The sequence below is a fragment of the Musca autumnalis genome, unplaced genomic scaffold, assembly GCF_047663935.1.
Source record: "Musca autumnalis isolate F117 unplaced genomic scaffold, ASM4766393v1 scaffold_1, whole genome shotgun sequence".
Lineage (NCBI taxonomy): Eukaryota > Metazoa > Arthropoda > Insecta > Diptera > Muscidae > Musca > Musca autumnalis.
The window spans coordinates 268,389,037-268,413,725 of NW_027411644.1; the positions used below are offsets into that span (position 1 = coordinate 268,389,037).

The 24,689-nt window shown below is 39.9% G+C and overlaps 2 protein-coding genes across 2 annotated transcripts in view; both read right to left on the reverse strand.

Moving 5' to 3' along the window:
• LOC141389530 (uncharacterized) overlaps positions 1–24,689 on the reverse strand; it is a 1,388,168-nt gene that overhangs the window by 297,959 nt on the left and 1,065,520 nt on the right. The window lies entirely within an intron of this gene.
• LOC141391586 (uncharacterized) lies at positions 10,750–11,628 on the reverse strand. Its single transcript, XM_073964458.1, has one exon. It carries the CDS (start codon positions 11,626–11,628, stop codon positions 10,750–10,752), a length of 879 nt encoding a protein of 292 aa, XP_073820559.1.

Below are 24,689 nucleotides of genomic sequence, written 5' to 3' on the forward strand. Positions count from 1 at the left end.
TACTTTATAGGGTCTCCGACGAATATTTCGATGTGTTACAAACGGAATGACAAATTTAATTATACCCTCTATATGGCGGAGGGTATAAAAATATGTTGGTACCCAAACAAATAAAATTGAGATATGTTACAAAATGTTGCAAACATATATGTTTGGATACATAAAAATTATGTTTGGATCCAAACATATATTTGTTTGCAATCAGTCCCAAACAAATATTTGTTTGGATCCAAACATATTTCTAACATATAGTTTTCTGCGGGTAGAAAAAAACTTTTTTAGTTTCTATCTTGCATACAAAACACAATACATTTTTCGTTTCCAAAGCTGATACCTCAGGCAATATTGTTCCCATCGCACAGCGGATCAACACATTGGCCAAAAATAAAAAAATGAATGTCAAAATTTTGGTACAACATGTGGCAAATCTGACAGCTATGACATGGACATTTTTAAAAATATATTAGTTTTTGTTTCATTCGAACGCGATCTTCTTAAAAATAGCTTCAAAAGTCGAAACATTTGACTAATATTTTTTGTTGTGAGTACAACCTATATTTTAAGTGCAAGTGAATATATTCAAAATATCGCGAAACTAATACGTATAGCAAAATATTATAGTGGATTTTGAAGGAGGGGGTAATAGCTTAATTTTCATTAAAAAATAGAGTTTTAGCGTTTTGTGGAATTCTATTTGGATACATATTTTCTTAGCGTATTTTGTAATGCCTATTCGATCATATACTTAAATTTGACCTAAGCTTTTAGTCATGATGCCCACCAGTGCCCACCTCGGGAATAATTTTCCAAAGTAGGTCATGGGTTTAAGAGAAGTACATTAACATAATTGGCATCAGAGGCAAGATGAAGAAATCTTCTTCCAAATTATCTTACGTTGGCTGTAGGTGCCTTTCAGGAAGAGCGCTATAAGATCTATATTAAAATTTTTACAAATTTTCAAACAAAAATTTTGATTTTTTTAATCCGCTAAATTGGTTGGATTTTATGTTGTTTTGGAGATTGTCTTGTTTCCCCAAGCCTATTTTTCTTCATGTCATTTTGGGAAAGGGGGGAGAATGTAACGCTCGTGATTTCTTAAAACACTCTTCGCAGCAGTACAAAGCTGTAACCGGCGTTCGGCTTGATTTTTACACTCAAAATATTTTTGGCCACTTTCTCCATAAAAGTGGATCCACTGTGCATCGACTAGAAAATTGTACCACACATAGTGTGCTAATTCTACTTTAGAATAAGCCAATGAAATTTCCAAGAGGGGGTCATCCCTTTAATTAGAATTCTCATTCCTAAAAATCCTAGACACGTTACAATTACACGGTTTCGTGTGGTCAAAAAAAAAAATACTTATTTCTTGACCAGACTTTGAATCAAATTAAGATCTTATGGCAAGCAGGCATTATAGCGTACTCCTAATGATTGTGTTTGATATATGTATTAAATAAGCGTATTTTCACATCTCTTTTTGTGTTCATCTCAAAATAAAACAATAAACAAACGAAGATAAAAAACATCAATACACAATAATAGTTAACATAGTTATCATCAACGACAAACAGCATCACTACTCCCTATTCGGTAGGCAACAACTGATTTTTAGCTGGGCTATAATTGCGTCAAAATTATCAACTGCATCATGGAATGAGTAAAAGACCACCATTTTGGTGTTCAATGCCTACCGCTGTTGTTGTTGTCGTCGGTCGTAGCCGTATATGAAATGAAAGCTTAACCTTATGCTGAAAGTGAAAGTTCATCAGTGGTTTGTTTGTGCACAAGCAAGCAAGCGTTACCAATTCACAGTTCCAGTTGGGTGTGTGTGAACGAGCGAGCGAGCGCCTTACCATCATGATGATGACTCTCTGTATTTGGGCGTATTCAAGTTTACATTTTGGTTGGTTTAGTTTTCAGTGAAGTTTTGTTGTGGTATAGCTACCACAGTGGTGATGGTGTAGGTAGCAGGCGATCGTGGTTTTCTCATTTATATTGAGATTAATGGACGGCATATGTGATTTTTTAAGGTCGGTTTACTACGAATATTACATAAGTTTAGAAGTTAAATTTTTCAAGTTGACTGATTTCGTTTGTTGTCTGTTGGTTTGTATGTCTGCATATGCATGGTATATACAAATGTTTGTTCGACTACATTCAGTTAACGCAGTCACACCGCAAACACGCAAACATTGTTGTTTCAAAAATATTTTTTGTGTTGTTTGAAATTCATGTAGATATATCATCTATAAATGTAAACACGTCGTACATTATGTTTTATAATAGGGTGTTACATGCATCGTCTGTCGGAGAAAATCGTGATAGGACAGACAGTTAGGCCACACTAGACGTTGTAGTACACCATGTTTTGATGTTATAACATGATTGACACTGACATGAGAATCAAAAAAATGATGTAACTTTCATTCGAAATAACCTTGAATGTCTATTAGGAAGATGCAGATACACATGTAGGCACGTAATTTATATTAAAGAAAATCCAATAATCGAATTTTTAAGGAAAATTTATTGTTTGATACAATAGTAATTCATAACCTACATCAATATGTGGGAATGTTAATTTTGACCAAACAGTTTATAATATCTAGAAATGTTGATTGAGTAAACAAGTGAGAAAAGACATCGTATCCAAATTTTGAAAGACCCTGTGTTCTTTTCTTTTTTTAGTATTTCTGAACAATAAAACGTAAAAAATTAATGTTCCTAATTAGTTTAAAAGCATATTAGTGAAAAAAGCTTAATCTGTTGCATACTTACTTACTTACTTAGTTGGCCCATTACAGAACATTTGTTCCATAGACCGAACTAAGAAAAGATCTCCATTCCTCTCTGTTTTTCGCTTGACTTTTTGGAATACCGCGCCTTTCCATTTCTTCATCCACTTGTTTGCTCCATCGAAGCTTAGGCCTGCCGATTCTGCGTGCACCGCCATGGGGCATGTATTCATACGCCTTTTTAGCGGTTTCATTATCGCTCATTCTCATGATATGGCCTAGCCAACGCAATCGTTGCATCTCGATATGTTTAACTATATTCATGTCTTTGTATAGCTTATATAGCTCGTGGTTCATACGACGTCGATATTCACCGTCAACGCAAATCGGCCCGTAGATCTTTCGAAGAATTTTCCTCTCAAACACACCAAGCACTGCCTTATCTGCTTGCGCAAGTACCCATGCTTCGGAGCCATACATTAGCACGGGTAGTATCAGCGTTTTGTATAGTGTTATTTTTGTTTGACGTGATGTGGCTTTGTTTTTAAATTGCTTACTTAGACCATAGTAGCATCTGTTGGCCAATACAATTTTTCTTCTTATTTCACAACTGATGTTTGTTGTGTTGATGGCAGTGCCGAGGTAGACGAAGTCTTTAACTACCTCAAAATTGTAGGTACCAACTTCCACAGTTGGTCCGAGCTCTATGGACGCTTTGCGCGTCGACACCATCAATTTGGTCTTTTCGCCGTTTACCGCCAGACCCACTTTCGCAGATTCTGCTTCGACCTTCCTAAAGGTATCAGTTACTTCCTTTACTGATCGTCCCATGATGTCTATGTCATCAGCATAGGCAAGTAACATGTGGCTATTGGTGTAAATTGTGCCATTTCTTTTGACATTTGCATCTCGTATTACCTTTTCCTGCAAAATGTTGAATAGGTCACACGAAAGGCTGTCTCCTTGTCTGAAACCTCTTTTGGTACAAAATTTTTCGGAGAGGTTCTTTCCAATTTTAACTGAGGACCTAGTATCAGTTAAAGTCATCTTACAAAGCCGGATGAGCTTTGCGGGGATACCAAATTCAGACATTGCGTGGAATACCTTTGATCGGAGGGGACTGTCGAATGCTGCTTTATAATCGACAAAAAGGTGAAATATGTCGATCTGCATCTCTTGGGTCTTCTCTAGAATTTGCCGCAGGGTAAATATCTGGTCAATGGTGGACTTGCCAGGTCTAAAGCCACATTGGTATGGTCCAATTATTTCGTTGACCATTGGCTTTAGTCGTTCGCACAATATCCCTGACACTATCTTATAGGCAATAGGGAGAAGACTTATGCCCCTATAGTTTGAGCATACAGTCTTATCTCCTTTCTTGTGGACGGGACATAGGATGCTCAGGTTCCAATCGTCGGGTACGCGTTCTTCCTGCCAGATGGTGCTAACTAGCTGATGCATACACCTTATCAGCGCGTCGCCTCCGGTTTTAAACAGCTCGGCTGGTAAGCCATCGGCTCCTGCTGCTTTATTATTCTTCAGCCGGTTGATTGCTGTTTTTACCTCATCTTGGCCGGGCGGTATACATGCTATACCATCTTCTGGGATTGGATCTGTGGTATCATCGTCTTCGCTACTATTGGATACCAGCAGATTGGAGAAATGTTCCTTCCATATCCTGAGCACGCTATCTGTATCTGTTGCCAGATTACCTTGCTGGTCTCTACAGGAGGATGTGCCTGTACCAAAGCCATCTGTTTGATGTTTCACTCTTTGGTAGAATTTTCGGACTTCATTCTGGCTCCTGTACGTCTCGATTTTTTCACACTCCCGCTTTTCCATTTCTCTCTTTTTCTTGCGGAAAAGACGTTTCTCTTCTCTCCTTTTCTCCCGATATCTCTCTCGCGCGCTACGCGTTACTACTGATTGCAAAGTAGCTCTATATGCCGCATTTTTCTCTTCGGTAGCAGCACGACACTCCTGGTCATACCATGAATTCCTTTGTGGAGGTCTCTGGAATCCAAGTATGGATTTTGCGGCTGTTTGCATGGAGTGGGCAATATGTTGCCATTGTGTTGTTATGTTATCGGGACAAGGAGTGCTCGCGTTAAGCAATTGGGCTAGTTGAGTGGAATATGCTGTGGCTATCTGTTGTGTTTGCAGCCTATCGATGTCCAACTTCCGCGTTGAGTCTGTTCGTGCTTTATTTGCAACGTTTAGACGGGTACGTACCTTTGCTGCAACAAGGTAGTAGTCCGAATCAATGTTTGCGCCTTGGAACGATCGTACATCCAACACGCTGGATGAATGTCTTCCATCTATTACAACATGATCAATTTGATTACTTGTTCTTTGATCTGGAGACAGCCAGGTACCCTTATGAATATCGAGATGATTAAATCTGGTACTGCTAACTACCATGTTTTTTGAAGCTGCAAAGTCTATCAGCCTCATACCATTGTCAGATGTTTCACTGTGGAGACTGAATTTCCCGACTGTTGGGCCAAAGATATTCTCCTTTCCAATTTTGGCATTAAAATCGCCTAGAATGATTTTAATGTCATGGGCAGGGCAACGGTCATATGTTTCTTCTAAGCGCTCGTAAAATATATCTTTGGTCTGTTCGTCCTTTTTTTCAGTGGGAGCATGAGCGCAAATAAAGCTGATGTTGATGAATTTAGCTTTTATTCGAATTGCAGCAAGTCTTTCATTCACTGGAGTGAAGCTGGATATCAGATGTTTTAGTCTCCGACTAACTACGAATACGCAACCAAACTCATGCTTTACGTCATGGCAGCTATAATACAGTGCGTCACCTTTAGGTGTTGTTGTGACGCCTTTCCCAATCCATCGTATTTCCTGTATGGCAGTAATATCGGCCTTGTACTTTTCAAGTACGTCTGCCAATGCGAAGACTGCACCTTCTCTATAAAGAGTGCGAACATTCCAGGTGCAGATTCACACATCATGGTCCTTAAAACGTTTGCGGGGTTCGTCAACTTTAGAGGGGTTTGTTTTTCTTTTCTTTCGTTTTTTCATAGTAGGATGTTTTTTCTAGGGGAGGGTTACTAACCCGACTCCCAAACCCAAGTTTTTAACGTTCTTATGGGTGAACGCGCGGCACATGTTAGCTCACTACCATTAACGGGTGTTAAAGGCAGTTCCCCAGGTGACACCACGGGGAGGTCAGTGTCCACTTGAGATGAAAGAGGGACCAAGATAAATCCTGGGCTTTGCCATGTTAAAGCCGGTCAAGACCGTTGCTTGGTATCATTCATCCCCTACGTCATGCATATGTACAACAAATTGAATACATTGATGCAAATGATTTTGATGTACAGGCTATATCAGTCATGACTCTCTACGTCCGTAGACATATCGTCGGTGTCATGCTTAAGTGTTTCATACGCCATTTTTGACATTTTGAGATAAAGGTACCTTACTAGGTTTCAAACCATGCTCTTTCAGATTTTTTAATCAGTTTTCTTCTATCTCCTATAGTTTTCAAGATATTCTGATGTCTATATGTTCCATATCCACTTTGTGACACAACAAATCTTGTCTTTTTGTTCCATATCAACAAAGCCAGGCGTATAGAAGAAAACAACTTTGAACTTTTTTGTTCCACATACATGCCGTGTGGCGTATGGAACAAAAAGTGGCAAAAACGAATTGCTCCTCACCAAAAAGGATGGCGTTTGGAACAAAAAATTGTCCAACTTTGTTAAGTTACGAACAATGTGGCATATGGAACAAATTGTTTTAAAGGACTGGGTTAAAATTGAAGAATAATACTTTTGAAATCTAAATATTTTTGAATATTGTATTGTTATATGAAAACCACAAAATATATTTTCGCCTAAGTTTAACCCCTTCTACTTAATATCCCAGCCCAATAAATCGGTTAAACAAAAAAAAATCGCTCGTCTTGAAGCTACACCGACTACAAAAATGGTATTTTGAGAAAAACGCTGTTGGCGTGATACCAGTGTATTCGAAAACCAAAAAGAAAAGAAATAACAACAATTTGGCGTATGTAATTTGATGTATAAGAGAAGTAGTATTTGCAATAAAGTCGCTAAAAGATAAAAAAGCGTGTGGCCCAGATGAGATTCCCTCTGAAATTTTAAAATTAATAAATAATGAAAACATGGATATCTTAACAAAATTATTCAACAACATATATGATACAGGCCGATACCCACAGGAGTGGTTAAAATCGACATTTATAACCATCCCTAAAAAAGTCACGCTAAATACTGTCACGAGTTCAGACTAATTAGTCTTATGAGCCATGCTCTAAAAATATTCCTTAGAATTATTCATTCAAGAATATATCCTAAATGTGAAAGAGTAATGGGAACGTCTCAGTTCGGCTTCAAAGAAGGCATGGGTACCAGAGAAGCCCTTTTTATACCCTCAGACAATTTGGAGTCGATTGAGCAATGTCCGTCCGTCTGTCTGTCTGTCTGGCTGGTGCGCACGATAACTCACGAATGGATCAACCGATTCGGTCCAATATTTGGATTTCGTAATATTTGGCCCAAACTTAGTTTAAGTTCGAAGATGGGCTATATCGGTCCACTACTTCCGGTACCTCCCCCACAAAAGTTCGAAAATGTTCGGAAAATTTGTGCGCACGATAACTCTTGAAGGAAGTAACTGATTTGATCCATACTTTGCACATCGTAAAATTTCTATCAGACTTAGATGAGGTTCTAATATGGACTCAATCGGTACACTCCTTCGGGTACCTTCCACACAAAATTTCGTATAAGTTCAGATTAGGACCTCCTCTCGAATCGCTTTGATTGTTGTTGCAGCAACTTGTATTCACTGCCCCCCATACGACGGTACAAATTTCATAAGAGGCAAGTCCATACTTCCTGAGAAAATAACCTAAAAAATGCAAAAAGCCCCTATGACACCGTGTGTAGTGGTTGGAGCGCAAGATAACTCTCGAACGGATCTGCCGATTCGGCCCAAAATTTGGCCTTCGTAATATTTTGTCCAAACATAGTATAAGTTCGAAGATAAACCATATCGGTCCACTCCTTCAGGTACCTCCCACACAAAAGTTCAAAAATGTTCGGAAAAATTGTGCGGACGATAACTCTTGAAGGGAGTGACCGATGTAATCCATACTTTGCACATCCTAATATATTTACCAGATATAGATCTGGTTCGAATATGGACTATATTTCTCCACTCCTTTGGGTAGCTTCCACATAAAATTTCGGTTAAGTTCACTTTAAGACCTGCTCTCGAATCACTTAGATTTTTGTTGAAGCGATTTGCATTCGCTAACTCCACTACGATGGTAAAAGTTTTCAGGGGCAAGTCCATATTTCTTGGGAAAACAGTCCGAAATGTGTAAAAATGTCACCTATGTCACCTTATGTGGCGGTCGGAGAGCACGATAACTCTCGAACTGTTCAACCGATTTGGTCTTCGTCATATTATATCCAAACTTAGTTTCATGAGGCAATACCGGTCCACAACTTCGTGTACTTCTCCCCAATATTTAAAAATGTCACTAAAATGCTAGGACGACATCACTTGAATGGGGCAACCACTTTGGTGCAAACTTTGGATCTTTTAATATTTTGTCAGAATTTAGTTTAACTTCAAAAATGGCCCATATCGGTCCTCTCTAATGGTACCTCCCCCACAAAAGTTCAACAGGACGACATCACTTGTATGGGGCAACCACTTTGGTGCAAACTTTGGATCTTTTAATATTTTGTCAGAATTTAGTTTAACTTCAAAAATGGCCCATATCGGTCCTCTTTAATGGTACCTCCCCCACAAAAGTTCAACAATTGTGTTTTAGTGCAGTTAATTCCTAATCCACATTTTTGTCGGCAAGTTCAGATGTCCAAAAAGGGCCACAAAATTCTGAAAAGACCCTAAATACATTCGATCTGTCCGTAGGTGAAAGTTTCACTTCACATTGGCTGAGGGTATATACATATCTGTCGGCAAAGCCGACTGACACTTTTTTACTTGTTTCCATAAACACTATGATACAAAAATGTAGAAACGCCCAAAAAGATGTATTCCTACGTTTCGTTGATTATGAAAAAGCCTTCGACAACGTACTACATGATAAACTGATAGACATTCTTAACTCAATAAATATAGATCAGAAAGAAATACAATGTATAAAGAGTCTATACTGGTACCAGACTGCTCAAATTGAGGTAAACGCAGAAATGACGGAGAGTATACCTATATCCAAAGGAGTCAGGCAGGGGTGTATACTGTCTCCATTGCTTTTCAATATTTATTCAGAACAAATATTTCACGAATCGATCAATAGATTGCGAAATGGCATCTATATAGGCTGCATTTTTGAAATACAAGAGAATTTTTACCAGCCATGACGTCAATCTTGAAACGAAGATTCGATTTGTCAAAGCATATGTCTGGTCAGTCCTACTGTACGCAATGGAGGTGTGGACCGTGAAACCTGCCGATATTAAAAAGTTAGAAGCCTTTGAAATATGGGTATATCGGCGAATATTAAAAATTCCTTGGACTGCTCATGTTTCAAATGCTGAAGTATTGAGGAAAATGCATTGCGAAAGAGAACTCATCGCAACGATAAAGAGAAGAAAAACTGCGTATTTGGGACATATTATATATATATATATATATGTCCTTTTTATTTGTTACATATATCTAAATACAGATGCAAATAAATATATTTAACAAAGGTTCATGTTGAACATAGGGCGATTACGAATTCTCTCCATCTTCTTCTGTCATTAGCGATATTCTTGACTTGGTTCCATGTCTTGTTGTGGGCTTCGTATTCCTGTTTTACCGTTCTTATCCAAGTGCTTCGAGGCCTTCCTGGTCTTCGCTGGCCTTGAGGATTCCAGTGTAATGCTGATTTTGTCACATCATCGTCAGGCCTTCGGAGAACATGACCGATCCAGGTCCATTTGCGCTTCTTTATTTCTTTCTCAACTAGTACATTGTTGGTGCGTTCTAGCAGTTCGGATGTTGTTATTGTGTTGGGCCAATATATGCGTAGTATTTTTTTTAAGACATCGGTTTATGAACATTTGGAGCTTCTTTATATTGGATTGTGTGTAGCCCCACGTGGTGGAGCCATAAAGCAGTACCGACTTCACACTGCTGTCGAAAATTCTGAGTTTAGTTTTACGGCTTATGTTATTGGATTGCCATATTTTATGGAGCGCTTGAAAGGCTACTCGGGCTTTGTTGATGCGAGCCAATATATCTTCTTCAGATCCACCGTTCGCTGATATTATGCTTCCGAGATAGCTGAAGGTTTCGACATTATCTATAGCAGTTCCATTAACGGTCAGAGGAGTCGTTACATTTGTGCCAATTCTCATCATTTTTGTCTTCTTGATGTTTACCTTGAGACCTATGCTTGCTGCGTTTATTACCAGTTTGTTTAGTATTTCCTGAATGTCCACAAAACGGTGGGCCATCAGGCAAATATCGTCAGCGTAGTCCATGTCATTAAGACGATCGTTGAGGTTCCATCTAATGCCATAAGGAGCTTCTATATTTGTTGTTTGCATCACATAATCGAGCATTATAAGGAATAAGGTTGGTGATAGTATACATCCTTGTTTAACACCGGCAGTAGGAGAAAAAGGTGGACTTTCTTCACCATAAAAACGTACGCAGCTGCTAGAGTTTCTGTAGAGCTCCCGAATGAGTTCCACTAATTTGTTGGGAATACCATTGAAAGCCAGGATGTTCCAAAGCGCGTCTCGTGACACAGTGTCAAAGGCTCGTTCGAAATCAACAAAAACTAAATATAATGGCGAGTTGTATTCTCTGGACTGCTCAATTATAATGCGCAAAGTGTTTATGTGGTCAGCACAAGATCTTCCAGGGCGAAAACCAGCTTGTTCGCATCGTAGCATATTTTCCACAGCTGGGCGTATCCTATGCAGGATCAATGTTGCCATGAGTTTGGCAATGGAGTTTAATAGAGTGATACCTCTCCAGTTTTTGCACTCTTTTAGATCGCCTTTTTTGGTATTGTTATTATGACCCCCTTTTTCCAATCATCTGGTATTTGCCCGGTTGCCCAAACGTTTCGAATGATAGGAGTTAGTATATCCGCCAGAGTTGGTGCACCATATTTTATTAGTTCTGCCGGTATATCGTCGGGGCCGCTGGATCTGCCATTTCTCAAAGCTTCAAGTGCTGTTTTAATCTCCCCGCAAGTTGGTGGATGAGTTGGGATATCACGTCTTGGGTTCCGTCTCGAGAGCATGGAGATCATTTGATATTCGTTTTGGTGGTGTGCTGGTTGGTTTTCCATAAAGAATTCACGCCAACGATTTAGCTGTTCGGTTGGTGTGGTGAGTTCAATCCCGTTTTTATCCTTAATAGAGGCAGTGCTTCTGATGTTATTACCACCTAATTTTTTTATTGCCGAGTAGACTTGACGCATATTTCCAATATTTGAGGCTTGCTCAGCTTCGTCTGCGATGTTGTTGTAATATTGTTCTCTGTCGATGCGTGCAAGATGTTTGACGCTTGCAGCTGATCTTCTATACTCCGCCTTTGTCGCAGCTTTTTCGACGTCGGTGCGTGTTTTTAGTGCTTTTCTGTTATTTATTTCAGACCATGTTACGTCGCTTATCCATGGTTTTCTGCGTTCTGTTGCACAGCCAAGGACAGACTGAGCGCTTTGCATACAGGCATGTGCTATGGTTTCCCATGTTGTTGCTTCGTTTATTCCTTCATATAATCTCAATGCGGAGTTGTATGCTTCACGCGTGGTTTGGTTTTGCAGTCTTTCTATGTTGTATTTGCGGGGTTTCTTTTTCTTCTTGATGGCGGCAGGGCGAAGCCTGAAGGTGCCAACCAGCAGTTGGTGGTCACTATCCATGTCTGCTCCTCGTCTCGCCTTCACATCCATTAATGAACCCACGAAAAGTTTGCTCGTAATGATGTGATCAATTTGATTTCGAGTTCTGCCGTCAGGTGATTGCCACGTATATTTGTGAATATCTTTATGCTTGAATCTTGTGCCTCCAATATATAGGCTATGTCGAGAGCAAAAGTCTACGAGTCGGTCACCGTTCTCGTTTCTGTGGTCCCATAACCGTTTGAATATCGGTGTTATTGTTCCCGACTTTTGCATTGAAATCACCGATTATAATTTTGATATATCCGTCTGGGATTGTGCTCATGGTGGCGTCAAGCTGTGAATAGAACTCGTCCTTTGCAGAATCGTTGTCAGGTTGGGTGGGTGCATAGCATTGAATTATCGAAATCTTCCGAAAGCGGGAATTGAATGTAGCTGTGATTATACGGTCTGAAATTGCACGATAATCAATCAAACACTCGCTAGCTTGTCGTGTTAGGAGTAGTCCTACCCCATGAATTCGGTGTGATACGTTGCCAGAATAAAGGAATTTATAGCCATTAGACAGTGGGATGTTCCCACTTTGTATCAGTCTAGTCTCACTCAGACCCAGAATATCCAATTTATAATTGTTCATCTCCCTGTATACTTGTTGTAGTCTGGATGGTTCCGAGAGAGTTCTAACGTTCCATGTACCAATCATTATCCGTTTTTTAAAGCCAAAGGTCGTCATCGTAAGAGGGTTTGTTTGATATGAATTTGTAATCGTTTCTGTAATAATGTTTTTTTTTTACTTGTGCGGGTTATTGGCCTACAGCAAAACCTGCTTCTCTAGGTGAGGGTACCTTTTTGTTTTGTTTTGCACACCGTGTTTCAGAGGGAATACGTGCTGACATCCTCCTAGTTCCTGAGACGCGCTAAGGCCATTCAGGGTTTCACTGACGTTCCCCCTCCTCCTTTATCCGGGCTTGGGACCGGCAGGTCATATAAAATATGACCAGGCGGACATATTATGAGGAATCAAAAATATAAATTATTACAAAATATAACCCGCATAAAAATTGAAGGAAACCCCATTAGAGGAAGAAAAGAGTTAACATGGCTTGATAACATCACAAATCTATTAAACATGGCGAGAGACAGAGAGGGATTTACGGATTTGATAAATAATTTATAAAAACAACTAATGTATATATGTATGTTAAATGTAATTAAATTGTATTGGTCGCTAATATTCGGGAAACGAATGTGCAAATAAAGAAGAAGAATTTGATGTATGCCCAGCAAACCAAATGTCGGATGTCTGACACATCTGAACAATTTCGGAAGCAAAGTCGTTTAGTACGAAAAAAAATTGTTTTTGAATTTTCACATCTATAAGATTTTCTCTAGTCCCACTTCGATAAGGCTTACCGTTTTCAAACAACTCGTGAAAACCTAACAAAAAAAACCTAAAAATGTGACCTGAACTTCTATATCTCAAAAATGGTAAAACCTTGGAACGAATCATAACGGTTAATTCTCGGGAGAATGCAAAATCGTGAAAGCCTGAAAAGCCTTTAGAAATGATAACTTGAATCGCGATTTATTTAAAAAGCGCTCCAGCGATTTTTTTGGTTTATTGTAGGGATAGGTAAGTCGACTTTCGGTTAATCGATTAATCGACTTTTTGCAGTCAAAAATCTAAAAATCGTAGTCGACTTTTGTCTGGAGAGAAAATCGCATAATCGATTATCTTGTGATCGATTTTCGAGTTTGCCCATAGATTGTGGACTTGGCGGTTTTACAGAAAACTCGAAAATCGACGTATAGTCGATTATAATCGATTTTCTGCGGTTATGAAAAATTCGAAAGCCGAGTTTTTAGACAACTGAAATAACCGCAAAACAGAAAAATCGCATTTTTTGTTTTAGACCAAAATCGAAAAAAACGATTATTGCTTTATATTACCTATCCCTAGTTTATTGATGTTTCTCATCTATGAACATTGTACATTCAGAATCCGCAAAAACTTCCCAGGTGTAAGCACCTTCCATTTAAAGTTGGTTAAAGAGCACCGTGTAGTGATAAATGGAGGCAACCCATTAAATAAATGTTAAGGAGACCTATAATAATGGTCCTTAATGTATTTATTTTCTCATAACATAACATTGTTCCCAAGGTCCATAGAAGGTCGGCCATTCAGAGTTCTGTTAACAACTTTTGACAACAAACATAATATATTTTATATTATTGTGATTTGAGATTCTTTGTATTTTAAATCACAATAATGTTTTTGACAACAAACATAAAAATCAGGTGGCTTTAGTGTCCAACTGTATAAACTGTGATTGTTCGAGAACATCCCATACGCTACAAGGGAGACTTCTCTCATATCAATGAGTGCACCCCGATTCATATTTAGCTCAGTGATATGGGACCTACTGTTTATCGCCGAGTCCGAACGACGTGTCTTAAGACATCACTTGTGGAGAAGTTTTTTTATATAAATGTTTAATTGAATATTTAACTCCACAGTAGCACTTTACATAAGGAAGGTGGAACGCAATTGTTTTTTTTTTTTTTTTTGAAATGTGACAAAACGTGTTCCACGTTACACAAAATGCCAAAAACATGAAAACAAGTAAAAAAGTATCAGTCGGCTTGCCGACAGAGATATACCTTCAGCCTATGTGAATTGGAACTTTCATCTACGGACAGATCGAATGTATTTAGGGTCTTTCAGAATTTTGTGGCACTTTCTGGACATTTGTACTTGCCGACAAAAATGTGGATTAGGATTATAGTTCAAAAGTTTTGCGGAGGAGGGAATAGACCGACGTAGTGCATTAAGGAAGTGGATCTTATTTTGAGAGTCATATCTTTTCGATATATATCGCCCACTAGTACTGTAAGATCAGTATGCCAGGAAGCATGGACTTGTCCACGGAAAACATATATGGCTGTAAACAGGATAAATTTACAAAGGATCTGCGAACAGACCACAAACTGCATTTGGGCACTAATGTTGAACTTTTACCGTTGTAATTGAGACAGCGATTGCAAGTTTCTTCAAAGTTAGTCAGGAGTAGGTCTTAAAATGAAGTTATCCAAAATTTTGTGTGGGAGGTACCCGATGGAATGGGAAAATATAGTCCATATTCAAACCTGTTCAATATCTGGTGGATATATTAGGATGCGTAAAGAATATACAAAATCGGTCCTTCCGTTCATGAGTTATCGTGCGCCCAATTTTTCCGAACATTTTTGAACTTATTTGGGGGAGGTACCTGAAGAAGTGAACCGATATCGCTTATCTTCGAACTTAAACCGAATTGGCAGATCAGTTCGAGAGATATCTTGCGCCCCAACCACTACCCACGGTGTTATAGGGTTTTTTTTTTGCACATTTAAGGCTATTTTCTCAGGAAGTATGGACTTACCCCTAATGAAAATTGTGCCGTCGTATGGGGTGCAGTGAACTTGTATTCACTGTTACAACAAAAATCAAAGCGATTCGAGACCAGGTCCTAAACTGAACTTTTCCGAAATTTTGTGTGGGAGGTTCCCGTTCATATTGGAACCCCATCTAAGTTTGGTAGGCATTTCACGATGTGGAAAATAACATTTTCGAAATGTTGTGGGCTAGGAACCGGAAGGAGTGGACCGATATAACCCATCTTCGAACTTAAACTAAGTTTGAACAAAATATTACAAAAATAAAATTTTGGACCGAATCGGTCAATCCGTTGGAAAGTTATCGTGCGCTCCAACCAGACAGACGTACATGGCTAAATCAACTGCAAATTGTCTGAAACGGATTTCGTCCAAACACACTTGGGGTCTAAAACCATTATTTCGATGAGGCACATTTTGCCCGTATGAAAGTGTATATACCCGTCGTATGTATAAATGCAGAGGGTATAAAAACAAATGTAGCCAAGTTCCTCAAAACACCTAAAATGGGGACAATTTATCGTGGAAAAGTTTTGTGACCACTAGGAAACTCAATTGTCAAATTAAGGTAGTTCGGTCTCAAAATAACTAAAATCAGAAGTTACCGTTATATGTGGGCTGTACCAACACATGTTGATATTGTTGATGGTGGAGTTTTGTGACCACTGGGAAACTCGAAATAACAGGTAGTTCGGACAAACCATGTAGTTAAAATCCTCAAAATACCGAAAATCAGGAGGTATCGTTATATCGGGATATAGCTAAAAATGGGCATTACGGTTATATATTTTTATTTTTTTTTTTTTTTTCAAAAATTATTTTCTTTAGCAAAAATTAATGACTAGAAAATGTTTATTCTATTAAATTATTAAAAAGGCCACGCACAAATCAGTTTGAAAAAGCAATTTAATGCTATGAAATAAGAAAGAAAAATTTTCTGAAAAATTATTTCCTGTTGCAAGAATGGATGACCTTTTGCCTATAATTGACTATATTAACTTTTACAACATTTAAATGTTGAAAATTGCGGAGTTCAGCATAAACGTTTATATTTTTGTAGAATATCCCTGAAGATGACTGTCGATGACAGCCGAAATATCGGATAAATAAAAAAGAAACAAAACACGAACATCTTTGTTTTCATTTGACCAAATGCCAAAATAAAACCACCAAAAATAAGAACATCAACAGGTCAACAATAATCACAACAACAGATTTTACGTATTTTTACAATTGTTGTGAGGCTCCCGGTGGTCATAAAACTTCTCCAGAAAAAGTCGTATTCTGTGTAAACTATGTGTAAAGAAATACTTTTAACATATAAATATTGGTCCAAACAGAATTTTTTTTTATTTTTTTTGTTGTTTTATCGGCTATCTTGAAAAAATAGAAAAAAAAAATTGCACAGTGGACTTGGATGCAATTTTCGTTATTTAATATTTAAAATCAATTTTTAACAGTGAATGTATTCTGCGATTTTCTCAATTTTTTTGCATTAAGCTGTGATAATTTTTAAAAATGTGATAATATTTGGGATTCGAAAGGTTACTATTTCTTCTAATTTTTAAAATTTGTCATCATTTTTCTCATATATACCACTGTGCAAAATGTGTTATTTATAGTTGCATTTATCAACATTTGTTTTGCTATTTTATTTAGGAACTTATCTTAAACATCTTAAAAACATCTTAATTTTGCGTATATTAGGGTACTTGGCATTGATAACACTGGTTAACAAGACTTTTGTTTCAAGGGATTTTTTTTTCGTTTCTAACTGAAATCGGGGAATTATTTTCAAATCCGTTCGCGGTTTTTCTCCATCAGCTCTTCGGTTGAACCATTCAACTTTTTCAATATTGTTGAGCAGTGTAATGAACTTTATCGCTCCTCGTTTTGATATAGCCCCCAAATAACGGTACCACCAGATTTTACTCTCGGTACTCTCAGAGTTTTAACCGGACTATTCTACAAAAATGGGTATACAGTCTTCGTTGGGAATATAAAACATTTGTGCAGAGAATTGACGGCATATATCTAAGTTATGATAAAGCCCCGGTATACCTGCCTCCCACTTTTCAGTTTTTTTTTTAATTTTTTAACCACTTTAACACAAATGGGTGAAACTTGGAATTTAGTCTTCGTTTGGCGTACAAAACACCTGCCTCCCTATTTTCGATATTTTGAAGGCGTTCTACACACTATTCAACCAAAATGACTGAAAGTTGGCGTTTAGTTTTTGATAGTGGGTTCTCAGATTGAAAAGTAAATGTTACCGCCCGATTTGTATTCTAAAGGATTTTTCTACTGAAGTGGCTGTAATTTGGTATTTCGGATTCTCAGTGGGTAGGAAAGGTCCACGAAGGTCAATATAGATTCATATTTTGGTATATTCCCATTAATGTACTGCCAAATTTTTCGCTTGGGTTATGACTTCTTTACAACCTCGTATCCCTGTATCATATTTTGATGAGTTTTTTCCTAAGATCAGATAAAATCTCAATTATAAGGTGATTGGATAAAAAAACCTTACGCGCAAAGTCATTTGAACACTTTTCTACATGACCTTTTTTGACAATCTTTTAAAATCACTATAAGCTGAAATATAACTGAAAATAAGCTTTGGAGCAACACGACATAACCAAAATGGCAAAACCTTTTGTTTCTCACTAAATTTATCATAATATCTTTACATACACATATATTTGTATACCGTATATAATTTTATTTCATATATCATATCAATAAAAAGGGGTTTGTGCGGGACCTTTCTCAATATTTAAATGGAATAAAAGTTATTATATTTAAGTTTTTGCCTTTTTAGGGGCGAAGGCCATTATTTGTCAGATTTTAATTAATTTAATTAATCGAGCTTCATGACCTAAGGAGATTACATTGAAAAATTGATATCTAGCAAAGTCCTACACACACATCAACCGCTATGCGACGATCGTTTCGTTAACTGGTCAGGCTAACATCATAAAGCATATTAGATGTTGTTGTTGTTAGACAATTTTCGCCATTTGGAGCCCCTATTTATACATCCAAGATTTCAAATTTGCATTTGTGAATTTAAAATTGAAGCTTTTTATTTCCAAAGACAAATTTGCAATCTTGGATGTATAAATAGGGGCTCCAAATGGCGAAAATTGTCTAACAACAACAACATCTAATATGCGTGAGGATGTTAGGCTAACCAGCTAACGAAACGATCGTCGCATAGCGGTTTATGTGTGTGTAGGACTTCGCTAGATATCAATTTTTCAATGTAATCTCCTTAGGGCATGAAGCTCGATTAATTAAATTAATTAAAATCTCACAAATAATGGCCTTGGCTCCTAAAAAGGCAACAACTTAGAAATAAAAATTCAGCTGAGCCCGGCTGGGATTCCAACCTGGGTCGTCGCCAACTAACAGACAATGTTGCCGACGTCTTAGCGTTCTGAACCACAATCCACTTAAAAAAATCTTTCGATGTAAAATACATATACAGTCTACGATGGGAAAAATCCATTGGCTGTAATATGAATGTAATATTGAACAAGTACAAAAGTATAATTCAGCTTTGCCGACAGAAATATACCCTCAGCCTGTGTATATTGAAAAAATTTTTTCCCAAAAACCTATGTATTTAGGGGGTTTTAAAAATTTTGGATGTATGAACCGACAAAAGTGTTGATTAAGATTAAAGATCAAAAGTTTTGCGGAGGAGATACTTAAAGGAATGGATCGACATTGACCATTATGGAAGTGGATCTCCAGCCACTACATATGGTACCATAGGGGGTTTTTGTACCCTTCGGGCTGTTTGCTCAAGAAGTATGGACTTGCCCCTGAAAAAAATTTTACCATCGTAATTGAGGCATCGAATGCAATTTGCTTCAACAAAAATCAAAGTGATTCCAATTCAGGTCTTAAAGTGAACTTATCCGATATTTTGTGTGGGAGGTACCGGAAGGAGTAGACAAATATAGTCCATATTTGAACCTGATCTATATCTGGTAGATATTTTAGCATGTGTAAAGTATGGACCAGAGCTACCGTACGAACAATTTTTCCGAAAATTTTTGAACTTTTGTGGGGGAGGTACCTGAAGGAGTTAACCGATATGGCTTATCTTTGAACTTAAACTATGTTTGGACAAAATATTACGAAGGCCAAATTGTGGACCGAATCGGCAGATCCGTTCGAGAGTTATCTTGCGCTCCAACCACCTCACACGGTGTCATGGGGTTTTTTTGCACCTTTCAGGTTATTTTCTCAGGAAGTATGGACTTGCCCCTGATGAAACTTCTACCGTCGTATGGGGAGCAGTGAATACAAGTTGCTACAGCAAAAATCAAAGCGATTCGAGAGCAGGCCATAAACTGAACTTTTCCGAAAATTTGTGTGGGAGGTACCGGTGGACCGATTGAGTCCATATTGAAACCTTATCTAAGTCTGGTAGAACTTTCACGATGTACAAAGTGTGGGCCAAATCGGTTACTCCCTTCAAGAGTTATAGTGCGCACAAATTTTCCGAACATTTTCGAACTTTTGTGGGGGAGGTACCGGAAGGAGTGGACCGGTATAACCCATCTTCGAACTTAAACTAAGTTTGGGCAAAATATTACGAAAGCCAAATTTTGAACCGAATCGGTTGCTCCGTTCGAGAGTTATCGTGCGCACCAGCCAGCCAGACAGACGGAAAGACAGACGGACGGGCATGGCTAAATCCACTCCAAATTGTCTGAAACACATTTCGTCCAAACATACTTGGGGTCTAAAACCATTATTTCGATGAGGCACATTTTGCCCGTATGAAAGTGTATATACCCTCGTTAGCATAAATGCTGAGGGTATAAAAATTGATTTCTGGAATAGAAGGGGGACAACTGAGTCGTCTTTGGAAATAAAAAGCTTCAAAAGTTATTATAGTCAAAAATAGCCAAACGGTCATTCATTTGTGCAACTGGAAATCTTTTTTTAATGCATATTTCTACATTTCATAGAAATTTAAAAAAAGTTTAGTTTTCAAAGTTGCTTGTGCGTTACCTTTTTATACCCTACACCACAATGTAGAAAAGTTATTATAAGTTTGTTTTTCGAAAAAAATCATGTAACACAGCGAAATATTCGTTGTAGATGGTATACCAAAATTCATATCTCAATAATGCGATTTTGAGATATGTGTAAGTCCGTCCATTAAAAATTGTACGCACGCTACAGGCTGCAATTATGGACCAATCTTCACGAAATTTTGTATGGAAGTGGCGTTCATACCAGACTCCTATAGTATTTGGCGATGATCGTGAAATATTTAGGGTGTGAAATGGACCAAAAACAAACTTTTTATCATTCAGATTCAGAATCTGAAAAAACTTCACAGGTGAAATCACCTTCCATTTAACGTTAGTTAAGGCGCACAGTGCATAACTTTATTTTGTAAAGATAGAGATGGACAGTGGGTAAATACTCAATGGGCAAATACCTGGTATATTGGGTAAATACCCATTTGTGGGTATTTATTTGGGTATTTACTATATTGAATCGCCAATACAACATCTTACACCCTATTCTTGGGTTTAAGTTGTGAAATCGTTTCAAAATGGATAGTTTTACAATACTTTAAACAAGTGGGTAAATACTTGGGTAAATACCCGAGTATTTACCCAAATGTTGGGTAACTGCCCTTAACTGCCGAACTAATTGACGCACAGTGTCACGACCGTGGCCAAAAATGGTAAAAACTAAATACTTCGTTGAACAAATTTATTGATGGGGAGTGATAGAAAACATATTAAATAAGAAGAATCTGAATTTTGGTACTGATACGTGAAGTAGTTTTTGCTATATCAGGATTTAAATCTGACAATTTTTCAGAGCTCCGAAATACTCGCTCGAATTCTACTCGCGAGTGAAATTCGAGCGAGTTCGAGCGGGAGTACTCGCGCGAGTAGAAAAAATAAAACGAGTATACTCTATTTTTACTCGTCACTCGCGAAGCATATTTCAGACTTCCTCGTTTTTACTCGCGAGTGAAAAGTGTTTGCGAGTACGAGTACATGAAGAGTACGAGTTTTGCAAGAAAAAACGAGTGGGAGTGAAAATGCTCGAAATAGAATACGAGTTTACTCGAAGAATAAAATCGAGTAAAAAGGAATTGATAAATTTTTGGAAATATTTTTGTTTAGTGTTGGTGGTAAGTTAATGGGGGGTAAGTTGAGGGTGCGCAAGTTGGGGGGGGCAAGTTGAGGGGGGTTAAGTTGAGGGCGGGGAAGTTGGGGGGGGCAAGTTGAGGGCGGGGAAGTTGAGGGGGGGCAAGTTGAGGGCGGGGAAGTTGAGGGGGGGCAAGTTGAGGGCGGGGAAGTTGAGGGGGGGCAAGTTGAGGGTGGGGAAGTTGAGGGGGGTTAAGTTGAGGGGGGGCAAGTTGAGGGTGCGCAAGTTGGGGGGGGCAAGTTGAGGGCGGGGAAGTTGAGGGGGGTTAAGTTGAGGGCGGGGAAGTTGAGGGGGGGCAAGTTGAGGGGGGGCAAGTTGAGGGGGGTTAAGTTGAGGGGGGTTAAGTTGAGGGCGGGGCAAGTTCAGGGTGGGCAAGTTGAGGGCGGGGAAGTTGAGGGGGGTTAAGTTGAGGGGGGGCAAGTTGAGGGTGCGCAAGTTGGGGGGGGCAAGTTGAGGGCGGGGAAGTTGAGGGGGGTTAAGTTGAGGGCGGGGAAGTTGAGGGGGGGCAAGTTGAGGGGGGGCAAGTTGAGGGGGGGCAAGTTGAGGGGGGTTAAGTTGAGGGCGGGGAAGTTGAGGGGGGGCAAGTTCAGGGTGGGCAAGTTGAGGGCGGGGAAGTTGAGGGGGGTTAAGTTGAGGGGGGGCAAGTTGAGGGTGCGCAAGTTGGGGGGGGCAAGTTGAGGGCGGGGAAGTTGAGGGGGGTTAAGTTGAGGGCGGGGAAGTTGAGGGCGGGGAAGTTGAGGGTGGGCAAGTTGAGGGCGGGGAAGTTGAGGGGGGTTAAGTTGAGGGCGGGGAAGTTGAGGGGGGTTAAGTTGAGGGCGGGGAAGTTGAGGGGGGTTAAGTTGAGGGGGGGCAAGTTGAGGGTGGGCAAGTTGAGGGGGGTTAAGTTGAGGGGGGTTAAGTTGAGGGCGGGGAAGTTGAGGGGGGGCAAGTTCAGGGTGGGCAAGTTGAGGGGGGTTAAGTTGAGGGCGGGGAAGTTGAGGGTGGGCAAGTTGAGGGCGGGGAAGTTGAGGGGGGTTAAGTTGAGGGCGGGGAAGTTGAGGGGGGTTAAGTTGAGGGCGGGGAAGTTGAGGGGGGTTAAGTTGAGGGGGGGCAAGTTGAGGGGGGGCAAGTTGAGGGGGGTTAAGTTGAGGGCGGGGAAGTTGAGGGGGGGCAAGTTCAGGGTGGGCAAGTTGAGGGCGGGGAAGTTGAGGGGGGTTAAGTTGAGGGGGGGCAAGTTGAGGGGGGGCAAGTTGAGGGGGGGCAAGTTGAGGGGGGGCAAGTTGAGGGTGGGCAAGTTGAGGGGGGTTAAGTTGAGGGCGGGGAAGTTGAGGGGGGTTAAGTTGAGGGTGGGCAAGTTGAGGGCGGGGAAGTTGAGGGGGGTTAAGTTGAGGGCGGGGAAGTTGAGGGGGGTTAAGTTGAGGGCGGGGAAGTTGAGGGGGGTTAAGTTGAGGGGTGGACAACTTGCCCCTCAACTTATCCCCCTCAACTTCCCCGCCCTCAACTTGCCCCCCCTCAACTTCCCCGCCCTCAACTTAACCCCCCTCAACTTCCCCGCCCTCAACTTAACCCCCCTCAACTTCCCCGCCCTCAACTTGCCCACCCTCAACTTGCCCCCCCCCCCAACTTGCGCACCCTCAACTTGCCCCCCCTCAACTTAACCCCGCTCAACTTCCCCGTCCTCAACTTCCCCGCCCTCAACTTGCCCACCCTCAACTTGCCCCCCCTCAACTTCCCCGCCCTCAACTTGCCCCCCCCTCAACTTCCCCGCCCTCAACTTGCCCCCCCTCAACTTCCCCGCCCTCAACTTAACCCCCCTCAACTTGCCCACCCTCAACTTGCCCCCCCTCAACTTAACCCCCCTCAACTTGCCCCCCCTCAACTTGCCCCCCTCAACTTAACCCCCCTCAACTTCCCCCCCTCAACTTGCCCACCCTCAACTTGCCCCCCCTCAACTTCCCCGCCCTCAACTTGCCCGCCCTCAACTTGCCCGCCCTCAACTTGCCCACCCTCAACTTCCCCGCCCTCAACTTGCCCACCCTCAACTTCCCCGCCCTCAACTTGCCCCCCCTCAACTTGCCCCCCCTCAACTTCCCCGCCCGCAACTTGCCCACCCTCAACTTGCCCCCCCTCAACTTAACCCCCCTCAACTTCCCCGCCCTCAACTTGCCCCCCCTCAACTTCCCCGCCCTCAACTTAACCCCCCTCAACTTCCCCGCCCTCAACTTAACCCCCCCCCCCCCCCCTAAACTTCGCCCCATAAATTTCCCACCAGCATTACACAAAAAATGTTTCCAAAAATATATCAATTCATTTTTACTCGATTTTACTCTTCGAGTGAACTCGTACTCTATTCCGTGTATTTTCACTTCCACTCTTATTTTTAAACCCCGAGTACTCGCGAGTGCTCTCAAATAAAACAAAAGAGTGGAGAGTAAACTTCTTTTAAAACTCGCACTCTTCGAGTACTCCCACTCGCTGGTACTTTTCACTCGCGAGTAAAAACGAGCAAATCGGACTTTTTACTCCCACTCTTCGAGTACTCCCACTCGCGAGTACTTTTCACTCGCGAGTAAAAACGAGCAAATCGGAGCTCTGCAATTTTAGTTAATACGTATTTTTGTGTTTTTCTTCCTAAAATTAATAAATTATATTATGCGTTAATATTTAAAATTAAAAAGTAAAGATCGCTGCAAAAATGGTTCCCAAGTTCTCTTGGGATGTAATAAACTTGGCTACACTTTTGTTTGCATGTAAATATTAATCATATGGTGTTTACATTTACCCAAACATGTATTACTAAGTTTATTAATTTTCTGAAGCAAATTTTAAATTGAGTAGAGTGGGAAAAAAATTGTATAAAAGTGTATATCGATATTTTTTGCTGTATGAGTAGTAAAAAGTGAGTACTTCAAATATATAAAGGTCCCAGCTGCAGAGGTTTGCAGACGAATGTGTCATTTCTCTTTTTCAGCGACCACCTCACTGAGAGGATACCCCCTTTTTTAACAAATCGTTTTGCGGTGTTGGCTATAGCGCGAAAACGAATGAACCGATCATCATATATTTTTGGTTAATTTCAGAATTTTAGTTATTGAACTCATTTATTAAGCTTCTTCTATATTTTAATGCATCTTTTAAAAATTGGAGTAATGGCAACCAGCAAAAATCTTCACCTCCATTTAAAATGCTGATAACATCACTATGAAGTAGTTGATTTTTGTTGAAATATTTTAAGCGAAAACTCCTAAGTATATGACATCGGCCAATGAAATGGTCTACTGTTTCTGGTTCTCCCATGTTACACAGCGAACATCGCTGCTCATCTGCATTTGTATTTTTATTAGCATTTAGCCATAGTAAATCACCTCTTACTTTCATTAAAAGGGATATTTGTTCTTGGCTGAAAGCATCATGACAATAAAGGGGACCAATGCTAAAATTGAGGTATTTATAAAATCGGGTTTCACTTCGTT

Bases quoted from the DNA above. Each gene is read 5' to 3' on its own strand.
- LOC141391586 (XM_073964458.1), bottom strand. From the start codon at position 11,628: ATGGATAGTGACCACCAACTGCTGGTTGGCACCTTCAGGCTTCGCCCT.